General features: G+C 40.7%; 1 protein-coding gene across 4 annotated transcripts in view; it reads right to left on the bottom strand.

Annotated features, from left to right (window-relative positions):
- The window catches only part of BORCS5 (BLOC-1 related complex subunit 5), a 127,303-nt gene that overhangs the window by 43,205 nt on the left and 64,751 nt on the right, over positions 1–19,347 (bottom strand). For all 4 annotated transcript variants that reach the window (XR_010135724.1, XR_010135723.1, XM_024256528.3 and 1 more), the window contains exon 3: positions 5,772–5,929. Coding sequence is in view for 2 of the 4 variants with exons in the window: in XM_024256528.3 (XP_024112296.1) it covers positions 5,772–5,929 (158 nt within the window). In the remaining 2 variants the exon portion in view is untranslated. The remainder of the gene's footprint in view (positions 1–5,771; positions 5,930–19,347) is intronic.

Raw genomic sequence — 19,347 nt, 5'->3', positions numbered from 1 at the left:
TAAAGCAATAACAAGAGCTAACACTACAGTGTCTACTACATGGCAGGCATGGTCCCTAGTACTGTACCAAGAATAACTCATTGAACCCTCATGAAAACCTGAGGTGGATGTCATTCTGTTCTCACTGAACAGAAAAGGAAACTGAGGCTCAGAAGAATTAAGAGACTTGCCTGAGGTCACACAGCTAGTCAGAGATGGAGCCAGGATTGAACCTTGGCAGTGTGGCTCTGGAGTTTACACTCAGAACCATTCTGCCAAACTGTCTGCAAATACAAAGAGTAAATACAAGTTGCCCTGCCTCAGCTGAGCCCTCAATGCCTTATGGCACTCATTACTGTGCCCAGTTACCACTCAACAAATGAGCCCCCTCTTCTCCACAGAGGATACAAGCTGCTGGGTGTGACCAATCTGTGCCAGGGACCCTCCTGTCAAAAACTTGCCTGCGTCCTCCCTGTTCTCTCAAAACAGATGTCCCACAAGCCTCCAACTCTTGCCTCCTCAGGGATCTTGCTCTAAGAATCCCCCTTTCTCCTTCATCTTTGATCTTGTCTCATCTGCCTCTTCCCTCTCATCCTGTAAACATGTTCAAGTGCACCACCTGCAAAACAAAAAATCCCCTTTGATCTTCATCCACTTTTAATTTAATTTTGGCCACTATCTCACTGTGTGACCTGGGCAAAGTGCTTACTTTCTCTAAAAGGCTTTAATTTCTGCATCTGAATAATGAGAGCACTGGACCAGAGGGTCTCTAAGGTCCTTCCAATTCCAACATTCTGTGGTTGTTAATGCAGAGATTTCTCTGAGCAAGCTCACTGAAACTCAGGCCAGTTTCTTCATTGTCCCTGAAGCCCCAAAGTTAATTTTCTTCTAAGACTGTCAAGCTGCTCCCCTGCAGCAATGTCCCCCTCTTCCTCTCATTTCCCAAATCCTGTTTTTTTTTTTTTTTTTTTTTTTTCCAAAGACCTAGCTTAAACCCCGTCTGCTCCAGGATATCCCAATCTTTAACTCTTACATAACTTTAGTTATAAATCACAAATGAGCATACCCCTTCAACAGTGCCTTTTTCATATTTCTGTTCTGTGCATCTTCATTCCCTCATCGAGGCTAAACTCTCAAAGGGCAGGGACCATGTTACATGTCTCTGGAACCCCCAAAGGACCTCCCCACTAGGTGGGTCTGCAATAGCTGCTCAACAGTGCTGGCTGAGGGGTCATCCTATCGCCATTAAAGAAACTAGTAGTTAAGGTATGCCACTAGACTCCCTGATTGCAAAGTAAATTACCTCCATTCTTCTCCCTCACATACACAAATCTATAAACATAAGCTTTTCATTCAAGAGCATCATCCAAATTTAACATAAGGAAAGCTTAGCTAACTCTCTGATTTTCCTTTATCTGAGTCAGAAATAGTTATAGCCATGTTTCCCTTTGATCCAGACTTAAGTGATCACAGGTACTGTAATCTTAGGGACCTCTAGTTGATCCCGGTTCTATACTTCCACTAACACATATTCTCCATGGTTATTAAGTTCCCTCACTTTTCAACACATAGTATTATGTTACTTCCTCACCTTTCCAACCAAATTTCCAGGAAACATCTGGAATAATATCAGAGAGTTGGTGTTTGATCAAAACAACATCCTCTGCTTTACTCATTTGAAGTGACTAATTTCAACCCTTAGGTCTGAAGTGAACATAGACGGATGGATATGATTCAGGAGTTTGCTAACACTCACCAACAGAGATAAGACGGACACATTACACCACCAATGAAAGCCCCAAAACTGTGCTCACCTCCTCTGCCCGAGTGCGCTGCTGAGGTATTGCTCTGTACTGTGAGTGCTGGTCTCTGTTTTGCAATAATCCTGGGTAATTACTGACTATTCAAAGTGAATCCCAAAGTTCTTCAAACAGAATTTTAAACTGTTTGTTTTATTTTTTGAGACAGGGTCTTGCTCTGTAGCCCAGATTGGAGTGGAGATCTCGGCTCACCGCAACCTCTGCCTCCTGAGCTCAAACCATCTTCTCACCTCCCAAGTAGCTGGGACTACAGGCACACACCACCATGCCTGTTTTTTTTTTGTTTTTGTTTTTTGTTTTTTTTTTTTGTAGAGATGGGGTTTCACCATGTTGCCCAGGCTGGTCTTGAACTCCTGGGCTCAAACAATCCACCTGCCTTGGCCTCCCAAAATGCTGGGATTACAGGCATGAGCCATGTCGCCCGCCAAAGTCAGTTTGTTTTTAAATGAATGCTCCAAAACACTGGTTCTCACCTGGTTACATACTAGACTCACCTAGAGCACCTTCATAAATACCAATACCCAACATCCCACCGCCCCAACCCTATCACCCTTCAAAGATTTTGATCTAATCGGTTCGGAGTGAGACCCAGACATCGGGATTTTCTTAACAGCACCTCAGCTATGCTGAATGAATTAAGGTATCATTGTTAAATATTTTAGGTATAACAGCATTATAACTATATTTTTCAAAAGGACTGAGTCATTCATTAGTGGAATTACTGGTAAAATTCAAAATAAGGTCTCCATTTAATTGCTAGTATTGTACCAAGCTAATTTCCTGGTTTTGATCATTGTACGAAGGTTATGTAAAGTGTTAACTTTAGGAGAAGCTGCATGGGGCAGGGTATATAGGTACTCTCAAATTATTTCTGTGACTTTTCTCCAAGTCTAAAATTAATTCAAATTTAAAAGTTATTTTTTAAAAGAATCCTTCACTTTTAAAGATACATACTTAAATATTTATGAATGAAATAATAATGTCTGGGGATTTACTATAAAATATACAGTTGAGGGTGGCAGGGAGTGGGGATATGGATGAAACAGGAGTATTTGCAAGTTGATGATTGTAGTGGCTGGTAATGAGTACATTAAGGTTCACTGTGTTACTCCGTCTTCTTTTACTCTGTCTTCTTCAGTATATGTGTAAAATTTCCCATCATACATATTGGAGGAAAAAACTTCCGAGTAATTTTAACATGTAGCCAGGGCTGAGAAACACTGCCCTGAAGTCTTGAAAATGTGGTATAATGAGAAGTTCTGTCTGGTACTTCCAGCTACAAAACACTTTCCCCAGCTCTCTGATATAGAGCTAGTCAGTTAATCTGTCTGTACCATACTTTCCTAAACTACAAAACAACAGATATGGATTAGAGGTTTTTGTTGTTGTTTTTTTTTTTTAGATGAAATCTGGCTCTGTCGCCCTAGTTGGAGTGCAGTGACATGATCTGGGCTCACTGTAACCTCCACCTCCAGGGTTCAAGCGATTCTTGTGCCTCAGCCTCCCGAGGAGCTGGGACTACAGGCATGCACCATCACACCTGGCTAATGTTTGTATCTTTAGTAGAGATGGGGTTTCACCATGTTGGCCAGGCTGGTCTTGAACTTAAAGGACTTTTTAAAAAGAATAAGCATCAAAAAGCCAATTTATTGTAATTCTAAGATCTCCTCTCTGAGAGTTAATGTCATAGTTAATAAACTTCTGGCACAACAGTAAAAAATGGTAGAGTCTGGCTAGGGGCAGTGGCTCACACCTGTAATCCCAGTGCTTTGGGAGGCTGAGGCAGGAGGATCGCTTGAGCTGAGGAGTTTGAAAACATCCTGGGCAACATAGCCAGGCGTGATGGCATACACCTGTAGTCCTAAGCTACTCAGGAAGCTGAGGTTGGAGAATCGCCTCTGCCCAGCAGTTCGAGGTTGCAACGAGCTATGAATGTATCACTAAACTCCAGCCTCGGTGACAGCATGAGACTCTGTTTCTAAAAAAATTAAAAAGGTAAAGTCTTATGTCTACAATAGCATTTCCCAAAGAATGTTCTAAAAGCACTACTTTATGGGACATTAATAGATGTTACCTAAGATAAGTGTTATGAGGTCAAATAAGTTTCAAAAGTCTGGCTTTCTTTATTGTGAGACTCCTAAGAACTTTCAGTGAGATAATATGCTTTGTGACTTTCCAAGGGGTGGTGAGGGAATATGCAAATCGTTTGACCTCTTTACATGGGACTAGTTTTGTAGAACTTATTTTAGAAATAGTGCTTAAGACCACTGGTTCCCAAATCCTGGGTAATAGAGGATGGCATCAGTATCATTTGGTAACCTTATGTATTAGTCTGTTCTCACATTGCTAATAAATACATATCCAAGACTGGGTAATTTAGAAAGGAAAGAGGTTTAGTTGACTCACAGTTCCACATGGCTAGGGAGGCATCACAATCACAGCTAAAAGCGAATGAGGAGCAAAGTCACATCTTACATGGTGGCAGGCAAGAGAGCTTGTGTAGGGGAACTCCCCTTTACAAAACTATCAGGTCTCGTGAGACTTATTCACTATCATGAGAACAGCATGGGAAAGACCTGCCCCCATGACTCAATTACCTCCCACGGGGTCCCTCCCATGACATGTGGGAATTATGGAAGCTACAATTCAAGAGGAGATTTGGGTGGGGACACAGCCAAACCATATCATCTTATTAAAATAATGATTCACAGATCACACCTAGACATACTGGGAGGAGGGGAGAACTCAGTATTAAAACAAACAAAAAACTCACATGATGCCAATGAATAGTCATGTTTGGAAATTAAAGCTTGGTAGACCATAATATAGTAAAATAAGTTTATAATATTTGTAAAGTCACATCAATGAAAAGCAATATCAAAGGTCATGTTTAATAGTTTTCCAAATAATAGTATTTAACCCATGAGAGAAGAGTATATGCATGCAACATTTTATGAAAGCTAAGTACTAAAATGTTGGAGATGTTGGCAAATTTAAATCTGTCAATATAACTAATGACTGCTTTGTAATTTCAAGGATGCGTTACCTCCATTGCTAAATAAAAATTGTTAATCTGCAGTGATTCTTGCTCCATCACTTGTTTCTCCATGTCCATCTTCTTCTCTCACCGGAGTTAAAGGGCCATTTTGTTAAACAAATCTGGGAGTGCCATTCACAGAAGTGGTTTCTCCAATAAACAGCTCCTAAGATTTCCTTGATATTACAGTGCATCAAGGTATCAGGAATATAAAGTTTTTCTTGACTGAAAAACTTGGAAAATGTATTTACTTATTCCTTTATGCCCCTAGAACTCTGCTGTGCAGCAGCTGGTCAATGATACATTTAAGTGCTTAAAGGAAGTACCTATTTACTGAGATTGATAATTACACAACATTTGCATCATGCTCTTCAGTTTACTAAGCACTTTCACATAAATTACATTGCTTCTTTAAAAACTTTGTGGGTTAAATAGGCGTAATTGTTTCCATAAAACCATTAAGAATCACTGGAGCTTTTTGTATCAAAGCTCCTGCTTTGAAAGAAATTATAATCTACTGGGAAACAAAATATAAATTATACACAGGAAACGATTAACGTCAATACAAAGAGAGAATGATGGCTAGAGCAAATTAGTATGCAGGACTTTACACACACTAATAATAGTTAACACTTACTGAGCAATCTGTCACTCAACCCTTGGGGTAAGTTACTACTATTAGCCCCATTTTTCACATGAGGAAACTGAGACAAAGAGAAGTTAAGCAACTTGGCCAAGCAAATCAGTGGTGATCAGGATTCAAACTCTAAATTAGCCCAGCTCTGTGGACCACCTTTTTCATCATCACATTTTACTGCTAGGAAAAAGCAATCTCCTCAAAGCAATAGTGACAAATGTCAAGTCTTAAATGGCATCCAGAGTTGCAGAGAAGCACAATAACCAGTCAGCAATGTTATTTTCCCACAGCACATTACCTCTTTGATTCGTTTAACCAAAGCATTCTGGTCAAAAGCAACGGCCTCTGCACACTGATGCAGGTGATCTTGATATCGGAGGCAGAGCTGCAACACCTGCTGAGAGTCCAGTTTCTCCAATTTGGCATTTGTTGGGGAAGTCTGGCCACTCAATAGCCCTTCAAAGGAGAAAAAAATGAAATGAAATTAAAATTACTGCTAATAAACTTGTGAATAAAGTAATTTAACAAGTTCACTGAAGACAGGGTAAGACTTCAATTTAATCTTGCATCTTTTGTTATATGTTAATGACAATTGTTGCAATTATTATTTATGGAGCATCTGTTATGTGCCAAGCACTTTTGCTAAGTGCTTCCTGTGCACTATTTTTCATCTTCACAACTGCCCTGGGAAGTGAGGTATTATTAGCTCCATTTACACAGGAGGAAGCCAAGACACAGAGAAGTTAAGTAACTTTCCAAAAGTCACATAGCTAGTAAGTGGTTTCGCCAAGAACAGAGCTCCTGACCTTATCACATCACTTCAAGGTACTAGGAATATAAATCCCTTATTAATTGAAAATGTGGGAATATAATTTTTAAAAATAATTAAAATGGTTGTCTGAAAAACTGAGAAAAAGAAATCAAATGTATACAGAAACTGCTAGGAGATGCTAAAATGAAGACATTTAACAAGTAAACAGACTGTCAGCTAACAGGCCAGAAACTCATTCTTTACATTTTCTTTCAACACCAGCTAGCCATGTAACCATTAATCTCCCCTGTATTTGCATAGGGGATTATATTTTCATAGGTATGTAGCAGGGCAATTAATAGCATTTGCAGGAGAAGAAATCAATTGGAGAGGCCAAATGATGCCCACATTCACAAAGCAAAGCCCAGTCTAGACATTAAGCCTATTGCTTTCTGCCAAAGCAACAATTCTCAATTATCAGAACCCCTACACTCTCAAAAATTACCAAGGACCCCAAACAGCTTTTATGTGAGTTTTATCTTTTGATATTCACCTATAAAAATTAAAACTGAGAACATTCTTAAATACGAAATCATTTAAATGTAATGATAACCCCTTTATACATTAACAAAAATAACATTTTAAGGAAAATATTCTTCCAAACCAAAAAAGTGAAATGATGCCACTGGTTTATTTTTTTAAATGTCTTTTTAATGTCTGCCTTAATAGAAAACAGCTGGAATATCATAGCTGCTTCTGCATTTAATCTGTTGCTATTTCACATCATTTAGCCTCTGGAAAACTCCACTGGACACTTGTGTAAGAGAATAAGCATGGTTTGCAAATAACGTCTAGGTATTATTACAAAAATAGTTTTGACCTCAGAGATTCCCTAGCAGGGTCTTGGGGATCCCGGTGATCGCCCTACCACATGCCAGACCATTCTGTCTCACAGCAGGGCCACTGCTACAGCACAAGGAACACAGAATACATATGACAGCAGGTCATGTGCAGGGCACAGCAAAGCTTTTTTTTTTTTTTTTGAGACGGAGTCTTGCTCTGTTGCCCATCTGAAGCGCAGTGGCATGATCTTAGCTCACTGCAACCTCGACCTCCTGGACCCAAGCAATCTTCCCACCTCAGCCTCCAGAGTAGCTGAGGCCACAGGCACCTGTTACCACAGCCAGCTAGTTTTTGTATTTTTAGTAGAGACAGGGTTTTGCTGCCCAGGTTGGTCTCGAACTTCTGGGCTCAAGCAATCCTCCCGCCTCAATATAAGCCACCTCACCTGGCCAAAGCTCATCTTGGGAACCCTTCCTCACTGACCCCAACCACCAATGTCCATCCCTCACTGTCCCCAACCACCAACATCCACACCACACTGTTCTGATATATTAGAGCTGAAGCCAGTATTCTTTCCCTCCAGACAGGCTGTATGAAGGGCTACCCAGCTGGGTTGTCCCAGAGAATCCTGGGAAATGCTGGTCAATGCTCTCAGATCTTCTGAGACAGAGCAGAGTACAGGGCTGGAACCCGAGGCACTGCTAGCCTTCTCCACATTCCACTGCTCAGCTGCTGCACTACAAGTCCTAACACAGGAGAGCACCAGTTACTTGAACTGAACCTGCTTTCAGGCTGTATGTTTTCGTGAATCCAGTATTAGCAGAAATTGGGAATTTTTTAATGGAAATTTTTATTGAGATCCTATGTATAGGATCCCATGTCCCCTTTACCCAATTTCCCTCAATGGAAACATCTTGTAAAACCATGGTACAATATCACAACCAGGATACTGACATAGATATAATCCATAGATATAATCTGACCTTATTCAGATCCTACCATCCCTCCCTTTTTTGGTTTAGAGATGGTATCTCCCTCTATTGCTGAGGCTGGCCTCAAACTCCACAGCTCAAGAGATCCTCCCACCTTGGCTTCCCAAGTAGCTGGGACTACGGGAGCATGCCGCTATACCTGGGCAGATTTCCTTTTTTTTTTTTTTTTTTATGAGATACAGTCTCGCTCTGTCTTCCAGGTTGGAGCACAGTGGAATGATCTCCTCAGCTCACTGCAACCTTGTTCAAGCAATTTTCACGCCTCAGGCTCCTGAGTACCTGGGATTACAGGCATGTGCCACCATTCCTACCTAATTTTTGTATTTTTTAGTAGAGACACGGTTTCACCATGTTGGCCAGGCTGATCTCAAACTCTTGACCTAAGGTGATCCAGCTGCCTCAGCCTTCCAAAGTGCTGGGATTACAGGCATAAGCCACCGTGCCCGGCCCAGATTTCCTCATTTTATTTGCACTGATTTGTGTCTGTATTTAGTTTTTTTCCTATACACAGGTTCATGTATTCATCACCATGGGCAGACGCTGAAAAGTTCCATCACCACAAAGAGTTCTTGTGCTGCTTTTATAACTATACCTACCCCACTCTTTCTCCCATCCCCCTTTCCATCTTTAAAACACTGGCAACCATGAATCCATTCACTATTTCTAAAATTTTGTCCTTTCAAAAGTGTTATATAAATGAAATAATACATCATGTAAGCTTTTGGGATTGGATCTTTTTATTTGCCCAACATAAAACTTTAGAGATGTGTCTATGTTGTTGATATATCAATGGTTAATTCTTTTTTTATTTCTGAGTAGTATTCCGTGGTATATATGTATCAGAGTTTGTTTAACCATTTACCCATTGGAGGACATTTGGGCTGTTTCCAGTTTGGGGCTATTACAAACAAGTCTGCTGTGAACAGTCATGTACAGGTTTTTGAGTAAACATAAGTTTTCATTTCTCTGGGATAAATGCCTAAGAATGCAATTGCTGGGTCATATGGTAATTGCATGTTTAGTTTTATAAGAAACTGTCAGTTTCCCAGAGTGCCTGTACCAAGAAAATGGGAATGCTACAGACCACTAAAATCTCCTAACAAAACTATCAAGGGCTACCCTATCACTGACAAGAAATACATTTCCAGGAACACAAACTTGGGGGAAGATATCAAAAGCATTTTGCTGTCAATCCAAAATTGAAAGAGGAAAAGAGGAAGGGGGCACCATGGAAAAAGGAATGAATGATTTTGTGCCATTAACAGTGGACCAGGATAATGCAAAAGCCATAAAGGAAACACTGATAAATTCAACAATACAAAAACCAAGACTCCTCATGACAACAAACACAAGCTAAAATGTAAAATACAGAAAGAATACCCAAAATCTGAGGAAAATAACCTGCAGAGACCCCAGGAAGCCTTTTTCCTCCTATTGTGATAACTCATATCACATAGGGTAAACTTCCTAATATATAAAGAATGCCTAGAAATTGGCAAATAAGGCTGGGCACGGTGGCTCATGCCTATAATCCCAGCACTTTGGGAGGCTGAGGCAGGCAGATCACCTGAGGTCAGGAGTTCAAGACCAGCCTGGCCAACACGGTGAAATCCCACCTCTACTAAAAATACAAAAAGTAGCTGGGCGTGGTGGCATGCACCTGTAGTCCCAGCTACTTGAGAGGCTGAGGCAGAAGAATCTCTCGAACCCGGGAGGCAAAGGCTGAAGTGAGCCAAGATTGCAACTCCATCTCTAAAAAAAAAAAAAGAAAGAAAAGAAATTGGCAAATTAAAAATTAGCAAAAGAGCCAGGTGCAGTGGCTCACGCCTGTAATCCCAGCACTTTGGGAGGCCGAGGCGGGCAGATCACAAGGTCAAGAGATCAAGACCATCCTGGCCAACATGGTGAAACCCCGTCTCTACTAAAAATACAAAAATTCATTGGGCGTGGTGGCAGACACCTGTATTCCCAGCTACTCAGGAGGCTGAGGCAGGAGAATCACTTGAACCCGGAGGCGGAGCTTGCAGTGAGCCGCGTTCATGCCACCACACTCCAGCCTGCCAACAGAGCAAGACTCCGTCTCAAAAAAAAAAAAAAGAATTAGCAAAAGAAAGATGACCAAAGTTACGAAAAGATATTTCACAGAAAAGGAAATACCAATACCTCAACTATAAGAAAAGATGCACAACCTCACTTATAATAAGAAAAACAAATTGAAACTTTACCGCAAACTCATTTTTCACCTGTCAAATTGGTAAAAACGAAAAGCATGAAAAACACTTTGTAGGTGGAGCTGTGAGGAAAGAGGTTTTGCTGCTTAGTGTGTAAGTTGTTAACACCCTATGGAGGAGGGCAATTTGGCATGGATAACAAAATTACAAATGCACAGCCTCTGATGTAACAACTTCACCACTAGTAATTTACACACACAGTAGCATACATGCTAAATGATGTATAATGCATATACAAGAGTATTCATTGCAGCAGTGACTGTAACAGCAAAGGTCAGCAAACACCACAATGTCCCTGAATAGAGGGCCTGTTAATTAAATCAAAGTACATCTATAAATAGTATTACATCAACAAAGAAAAGAATGAGGGCGCTCTCTATGTACTTACATGGAAAAAAACCTCCATAAGATATAATTTTTTAAAAGGTGTATAGATGCATAGAGTGTGCTATCATTGCATAAAAATAGGGGTTGGGGTGCAGGTAAATAAGAGTATATGTTCAGATTTACTTATATTTACATAAATAAACGCTGAAATGATACATAAGAATTAGATGGAGGCAAGGGGTAAGGAGGGGGAATTTCATAGTATACTTTTAACAGAACTTTTTTAACCAAATGAATGCATTTCCCCCTTAAATATTTTTTAAATAAATAAACTCATTTTAACAAAAAGTAGCTGAGGTCTTTCCTCAACTATGAGTAAGAACTTCAGAGGCAGTTCTCCCTTCTTCACCCATCCCAAGTGCCCCCTACTCCATAAGTAAAAACCTCATCTTTAATTCTCACCAAAGTTCATATAGCCAAACACATCTTAAAACATTTTCTCGGCCAGGCACGGTGGCTCACGCCTGTAATCCCAGCACTTTGGAAGGCCAAGGCAGGCGGATCACGAGGTCAGGAGATCGAGACCATCCTGGCTAACATGATGAAACCCCGTCTCTACTAAAAATACAAAAAAATTAGCCAGGCATGGTGGCGGGCACCTGTAGTCCCAGCTACTCGGGAGGCTGAGGCAGGAGAATGGTGTGAACTCAGGAGGCAGAGCTTGCAGTGAGCCGAGATCATGCCACTGCACTCCAGCCTGGGTGACAGAGCGAGACTCTGTCTCAAAAAAAAAAAACAAAAAAACATTTTCACTAAGGTGATTAAAGTGGTATAACAAATGGTGAGCTGGTTGAAGACAGGGACCATGTTTTGCTTATCTTTTTATCTCATGTCTAGTATAGCACCTAGTACATAAAAGGTTCTTGAATTAGGGTAAGAGTATGCAGTTCTATTGCTGGAATTCCAAGGAAAGCATAAGTCTAGGAAGATATTAGGAGGAAAAAGGTTTCCCAGGGCCTCTGTAGGTTGCATATATGCCTAAGAGTGAGTCCTTGTCTCAGTCTGAATCTGCTCTTCTAAGGTGCATGAGGAAGCTCTCCGGTGCTTCAGAAGACTATTGGGAGCCTGAATTGCAGAATAAAGTGGAGGAAGGCTACAGGGCCAGCCCAAGCTGCCAGGTGGCTGAAGCAGAGGGCCCAGAACCCAACCTTAGCTCACAAAACAAAACTCTCACTTCTACCTCTTGAGAAAAATGTGGAGGGCGAGGGAAATGAGGGAAGTAGGAGGGGGATTTTGAGAAGGTTGCCAGGTCTAACAGGCACACTAGGATGTTCAAATTAAGTTGCCTAGCCAACTTCAAAATCAAAGGAATTATACTTTAAGTCATTCTTATAAATCACAATTGCACCCTCCCTCTAACCATCTAAAAACAAAACCCAGGTGCGTGACTCTATCCTCAGAATGTGCTTCCTTGACTCACAGGAATCTCCGTAAACCCACCGCAAATCCTGCCCCGGGTCATAGAAGGAGCAAGACAGGACAGAGAAAAGAAGAAGATGGGCCACATTTTCCATTCCTGAAGCAACAAAGTTGTGGCAACCCAGGCAAATTCTAAAGGCATTCAATACAATGTTTTCCCATTGCCCTCTTGTGCCAGGAAACCATCTCCCTCTCGTATTGATAGCTACGCCTCTCCTGGATCTTCTGAAAAGAGGGAGAAGGACAGAAAGCTGGGTAAATTTAGAGACGGTAAATTTTGTCATTTTTAGGTGACCACAAACTTCCAGTCCTCTGAAGTGTTTCATTCTGAATGCACATTAAGATTTTTTAAATTTTTGGAATGCTTTCAATGAGTTGTGCACTTGCCTGTTTCCTCAGTCCCCACCATCTCCCTCCAGTCCGATGCCCGGCAGCTCCACTCACCCATATTACCTGCCTGGCCTCTGCGGGCCTCTGGATTTATACTCCTATTTTAACTATTTCCTACCAACTCCAATACCATTAATAGAGAATGAACCATGTACCACCTTTGAAATTATTTTTCGTATAGTTTTATAAATGTTATTTACACTTAGGATTTTTCTGCTTTACCCTTTATTATGAAAATTTTTAAATGTAGAAAAGTAGGGGAAAAATGTATACCCAAATACCCACCACCTAGATTCAACAACTAATATTTTGTCATATCTACTTCATCTCACTATATAATTTTTTCTCTTTTGCTGAGCCGTTAAAAAAACCATAACATCATGACACTTCACTCCTAATACTCCATAAAGAACGCTGATCCACATACTTATGGTTAGTTTTTCATGTTAAAGAGAAGAAGTTTCTAAATTACATGTTCCTTACAGTTAAGCAACAGGGCCATTGCCTTCAGTTTTCTACTTCTTCTTTAGTTTAACACAGGGATGCACCCAAAGATGTTTATTGAGTTAAAAACCTGATCCAACAGATTCCATATATTAAGGGTTAGGTTTGCAAATGGTAAATACTGGAGATATTTCCTAAGACCCTGTTTAAACCACTTTGTTTATACAAAAATGAGGAGTAGGCTCCAGGGAGTGAGTGAAGACCAAGACTGAATATTCCAGAGATCCAGCAAACTACCATCTGTACCTACCTCTTTGTGTGAAGTGTTGAGTGGAAAAATCATCAGGGTTAGAAGTGTGGGAAATATTCTGCTGAGTGATCTTTTTCATTCTGAAATGTCAGGTGGTGGGAAACCCATAGTTTTTCTATAGCACAGGGCAGAGCCATATGACTATTAGCTTAGCCCTATTACCAAACCGAATTCCTTAACTCTGAGAGGCTTAGATACTTCTAGGACTAGAAATCAGTATTACAAATATTGGGGCACATAACAAGCTCCATTTCCTGCTACGGAATCCAGGAAGTAGAAATTAAATATAACGTTGACAAAAGTTACTGTGAAGGTATAATTAAACAACAGATTCTGAAAAAAAAAATTCCCCTGTATGGACTGAATGTTTGTGTTCCCCCAAATTTCCTAGGTTGAAATCCTAATCCCTAGTGTAATGGTATTAGGAGGTGGGGACCTTAGTGAGTGAGTAGATCATGAGTATGGAGGCTTCAGGAACGGGACTAGTGTCACTAGAAGAAGAGACGTGAGAGCCTCCCCTCACTCCTTCTGTTCCCGGCCATGTGAGGCCACAGCAAGAAGACAGCCATCTGCAAACCAGGGCGCAGGTCCTCGGCAGAGACAAATCTGCCGGCACCTTGACCTTGGATTTCCCAGCCACCAGAACTATCAGAGATAAATACTTGTTGTTTAAGCCACCCAGTTTATGGTATTCTGTTATAGCAGCCCAAATTGACTACGATACCCCCCAAACCAACAAGAAATTTTCAAGTCTATTGGTCATAGTATATTTCAAAGATAAAAGCACTTAAGCTATGTGTATCCTTTACTTATTAAACTCTAGTTCTCAAAGGCACTCCCTTCTCTTCTTAAAGAAAGGGAAAGTCTGGCCAGGCACGGTGGCTCACGCCTGTAATCCCAGCACTTTGCGAGGCCGAGGCGGGCGGATCACAAGGTCAGGAGATCGAGACCATCCTGGCTAACACGGTGAAACCCCATCTCAACTAAAAATACAAAAAATTAGCTGGGCATGGTGGCAGGCGCCTGTAGTCCCAGCTACTTGGGAGGCTGAGGCAGGAGAAAGGTGTGAACCCAGAAGGCGGAGCTTGCAGTGAGCCGAGATCGTGCCACTACACTCCAGCCTGTGGGACAGTGCGAGACTCCGCCTCAAAAAAAAAAAAAAAAAAAAAGAAAAGAGAAAGTCTAAAAACATCTTCCCAACTTGCAGAGAATTTTGTGATGTGCGTTAGTGATTGATTCCTTCGGGATACTTAGAAAAAGTGTGCTTTCTAAGGCTGATTCCTTTAGAACATTTATCCCCACCCTGTCACCTCAGAGGAGTGCTAACCTCAAAGGGGCAATGGCAATCATCATTGCTTTGGTTAAACCATATAGCAGAAGAAACTGCAAGTGCAGAACAAGCCCCATGTAAGATGCCCACCCACCACAACGTTTGGTGAGGATACAAACATTTCTCCCAGGACCTCCGAAACCCACCAGAGGGCAAGAGAGAGGAACTTTTTAATGGAGGCAGCATGGAAAAAGCGGAATTCAGCTCCCTTATTTATTAGCTGTGTGAATCTGGACAATTAACCTTACATCTTTGAGCCTCACTTTTCTCATATGTAAAAGCAAGATAATAATCATGTCCCTTCTAGGGTTTGCCTAGCACACAATACGATTTTGATAAAACTCTGTTCCCTTTATTCTTGCGTTTTTTGTCTCAGAGAAGTAAAGGGTTCAAGGGAATTTGTGGTAAGCAATGAAAAGCACTTCATCCTTCTGTATTAGGCACCCATTTGGCCATGGCCAGTGGCCTTAATTTATGGTACCAAACAAGAACAGAGGATGTCACATCCAAAAGTAGACACAGTATTTCCAAAGGTCATCAGTACCCACAAACGACACACCTCAGTGTCTTCAAGGAATCCTGTTCACTGCTATAAAATTAGCATTTCACAATCTCTACCTTTTCCTCTCAAATAATTAAGTAAAATGGAATAGGCTGTAGTTACCAACTACTTGGTATGCAGAGGTGAGAGGATTGCTTAAGCCTAGAAGTTCAAAGCCAGCCTGGGCAATATAGCAAGATTCTCTGTCTCTTATTAAGTAAATGTTCAACTGCTCATCCACCCTAAACAATTTCCAGGTTCAAAGGCTTGCTCTCTGTTTGAACTTACCAGACTAGGGAAGGGAGACAGCATGGTATAATGAAAAAGTTTGGAGTCAGGTAGACCTGGAATTGAAATCCAAGGATTGCCATTCACTGTGTGATGTTGAGGGAGTCTAAATTTAACTTCCCTTAATTCAAATCTTTCATCTATAAGTGTGACATATTAAAGGAGTATTATGGGAATTATATAAAGTTATGCCTACCACAGCACCTAGCACAGAGGAAGCACACAATTCGTGTTAATTTCCTCACTGTCTCAAAGTCCCCAGTCACCAACTGTAGTAGTCAATTAAGCAGGCTTTCAAAAGCTGGCTGTATGACTGGCCTATCCTACCACTGTAAGTGTTTACCAGGCACACACTACTATGTACTAGCACTGTAGGAAATAGCAAAGAAATGATCTCACTCCTCAAGCAGATTACCAGAAGAAGCAGGAGTTATTTATAAGGAAGGCAAATATGAAAAGGAGCTAAATTTAAAAAGATAAAACAACAGACCACCCAATTGGGCAAAGGACTTAAATAGACATTTCTCCAAAGGAGATATATAAACGGCCAATAAGCATATGAAGGATGCCCAACATCACTAATCATGAGGGAAATACAAAACACAATGAGATACCACTTAATCATTAGGATGGCTATTATCCAAACAATGGAAAATAACAAGTGTTGGCAAGGATGTTCTCCATATCCTTGGAACCCTTGTGCATTGCTGGTGAGAACGTAAAATGGTGCACCTGCTGAGGAAAACAGTATGGGGGTTCCTAAAAAAAGTAACTATAAAGGGAATCTGGGGAAGACTGTGGTAGGAAGCACCAGGAATTTGTCTTCCCAACTAAATAATTGCACTGGTGCACTCTGTCTGATGTAACTATTTTGTAGCTCTAGAGTCTATTGAAGGCTTGCAACATCCAGAGGAAGGCCTGGATGATAAATTATAATTACTTTCAGTCAGTTTCAGCTGTCATCATAATAGCACCAGCCATCCCAAAGCTCCCAGCCCCACTGCAGGCAGCTATGCACTTACTCCTGGAGTGGCTTGCACACAGTTTGTGGGAGACAGTGGGGGAGAAAAGGACCCTGTCCTCTAAATATGAATCTATGCTCTGATCAATGATGGCTGCTTCTGATCACAAAGATGCAGACAGACAGACAGTAATCACTGTTGTTGCACCTCCACCACACTGCTGCAAGGTCCTCCCACTCATGCTGAAGTGACTTTCGGAGGATTAAAGGGGGCAGCATTTTTTTCACCCTCCTTCACTTTTTTCTTTTTCCCTCTCTGGGACCCGGACATTAAAGACCAGGATATTCAAAAGCAACCACATATATATGGGAAATTAGAAAGTTGCTATGCATGCCCAGGGAAAAGCACAGGCTCAGAAAAGATCTGAGGAGACCTAACATGTATACCTCTGGCTGATTCTTGGCACAGACACATCCTGTAACAATCAAAAAACCAAAAATAAACCCAAAAAACAGCAAACCCAGAGAAGGGGGAGAATCTGTTTCCACAGTTACCATATTATTGGATTTAAATGTCCAATTTTCAAAAAAAAAATCACAAGTCATACAAAGAAACAGAAAAGTATGCCTCATTCTAAGGAAAAATATAAACCAACAGATACTGTCCCTGAAAAAAGACAATGGCAAATCTACTAGACAAAGACTTTAAAACAACTGTCTTAAAGATACGCAAAAAGCTAAAGAAGACATGGAGAAAGCCAAGAAAACAATGTATAAACAAATGGAAAATATCAATAAAGAGACAGAAAACCTAAAAAGAGATGAAAAATAAGTTCTGGAACTGAAATAACTGGTACGAAAAATTCACTGCAGGGATTCAAAGGCAGATTTGAGCAGGCAGAAGAAAGAATGAGTGAATAATGAAGTACAATGAATATTATCTAGTCTGAGGAACAGAAAGAAAAAAGATTAAGGAAAAGTGAACTGATCTAAGGGACTGATGAGACACCATCAAGTGGATAACCATATGCATTGTGGGAGTCCCAAAAGGAAAACAGAAAGATAAAGGGAGAGAAAACATCTGAAGAAACAATGGCCAAAAACATCCCAAATTTGATGAAAGAGATGAATACAAACATCCAAGAAGCTCAACAAACTCAAAACAGGATTCAGAGACCCACACCAGGACACATTATAATCAATCTTTAGAAAGGGCCAGGCACACAGCTCACGCCTGTAATCCCAGCATTTTGGGAGGCCAAGGTGGACAGATCACTTGAGGTCAGGAGTTTGAGACCAGCCTGGGCAACATGGCGAAACCCCATCTCTACAAAAAAAAAATAAAAATTAGCCAGGCATGGTGGCAGATGCCTGTAGTCCCAGCTACTTGGGAGGCTAAGGCAGGAGGATCATCTGAGCCTGCAATGCAGAGGTTGCAGTGAGCTGAGATTGCACTACTGCACTCTAGCCTGGGTGACAGACTGAGACTCTGTCTCAAAAAACAAACAAACAAAAAGACAAAGAGAAATTTGAAAGCAGCAAAAGAAAAACAACTTATCATATAAAAGGGAACCTTAATAAGATTATCAACAGATTTCTCATCAGAAACCTAGGGGGCCATAAGGTGGTAAACTGCTAAAAGAAAAAAAAAAAAAACAAAAAAAACCTGTCAACCAAGAATTTTATATCCAGTAAAACTATCCTTCAAAAGTGAGGGAGAAATTAATATCAGTCAGGAAAAAAAAAAAAAAAGCTGAGGGAGTTTCTTAATACTAGACCTGCCACAAGAAATGCTAAAGGGAGTCCTGCAGGTTGAAATGAAAGCACACTAGACAGCTGAATGAAGAAATAAAGATCTCAGTAAAGGTAAATATATGGCAAATTATAAAAGCCCATGTATTGTTCACGCCTGTAATCCCAGCACTTTGGGATGCCAAGGAGGGTGGATCACAAAGTCAGGAGATCAAGACCATCCTGGCTAACATGGTGAGACCCCATCTCTACTAAAAATACAAAAAAATTAGCCGGGCGTGGGGGCAGGTGCCTGTAGTCCCAGCTACTCAGGAGGCTGAGGCAGGAGAATGGCATGAAGCCGGGAGAAGGAGCTTACAGTGAGTCGATATCATGCCACTGCACTCCAGCTGGGGTGACAGAGCGAGACTCCATCTCAAAAAATAAATAAATAAACAAAAAATAAAAAAAAAAAGCCCATGTATTTACAGAGGTTTTTGTAACCATGGTTCATAACTCTTTTGTAGCCATGGTTTGTAGCTCTACTTTTGGCTTTCTACATTGCTTAAAAGACTGATAACATTAAAAAAAATTAGTCTAAAAGCTAATGTTATTGTAACTTTAGTTTATAACTCCATTTTTTTATATATAATTTGAGAGATTACTGCATTAAAAAAGTATTAGTTTATATTTTGGACACACCCTGTATAAAGATATTATCTTGTGACATTAACAACTGAAAGGGATGGAAACCAAGCTGGAAAGGAGCAGAGTTTTTCTATGTTATGAAAGTTAAGGTGTCACTGCTCTGCCTCTGGAAGTCATTCCTTATTCTTTTACTTTTTTTTTTTTTTTCTTTTGAGATGAAGACTCACTCTGTTACCCAGGCTGGAGTGCAGTGGCACGATCTCGGCTCACTGCGACCTCCACCTCCTGGGTTCAAACGATTCTTCCAAGTAGCTGAGACTACAGGCATGTGCCACCATACCTGGCTAATTTTTGTATTTTCAGTAGAGATGGGGTTTCACCATGTTGGTCAGGCTGGTCTTGAATGCCTAACCTCAAGTGATCTGCCTGCCTAAGCCTTCCAGAGTGCTGGAGTTAACATGCGTGAGCCACCACGTCCGGCCTCCTTCACTTTCTTAATAAACTTGTTTTCATTTAAAAAAGAAAAGAAAAGAAAAGAAAGCTAAGCTGGTATAAATTCAAATTATTGTGTTACAACGTTAGAATCTTAAATATAATCCTTATGATAA

The sequence above is a fragment of the Pongo abelii genome, chromosome 10 (assembly GCF_028885655.2).
Source record: "Pongo abelii isolate AG06213 chromosome 10, NHGRI_mPonAbe1-v2.0_pri, whole genome shotgun sequence".
Classification (NCBI taxonomy): Eukaryota; Metazoa; Chordata; class Mammalia; order Primates; family Hominidae; genus Pongo; species Pongo abelii.
Note: the sequence above shows the minus strand (reverse complement) of the source record. Positions and strands in the feature narration are given on the sequence as shown.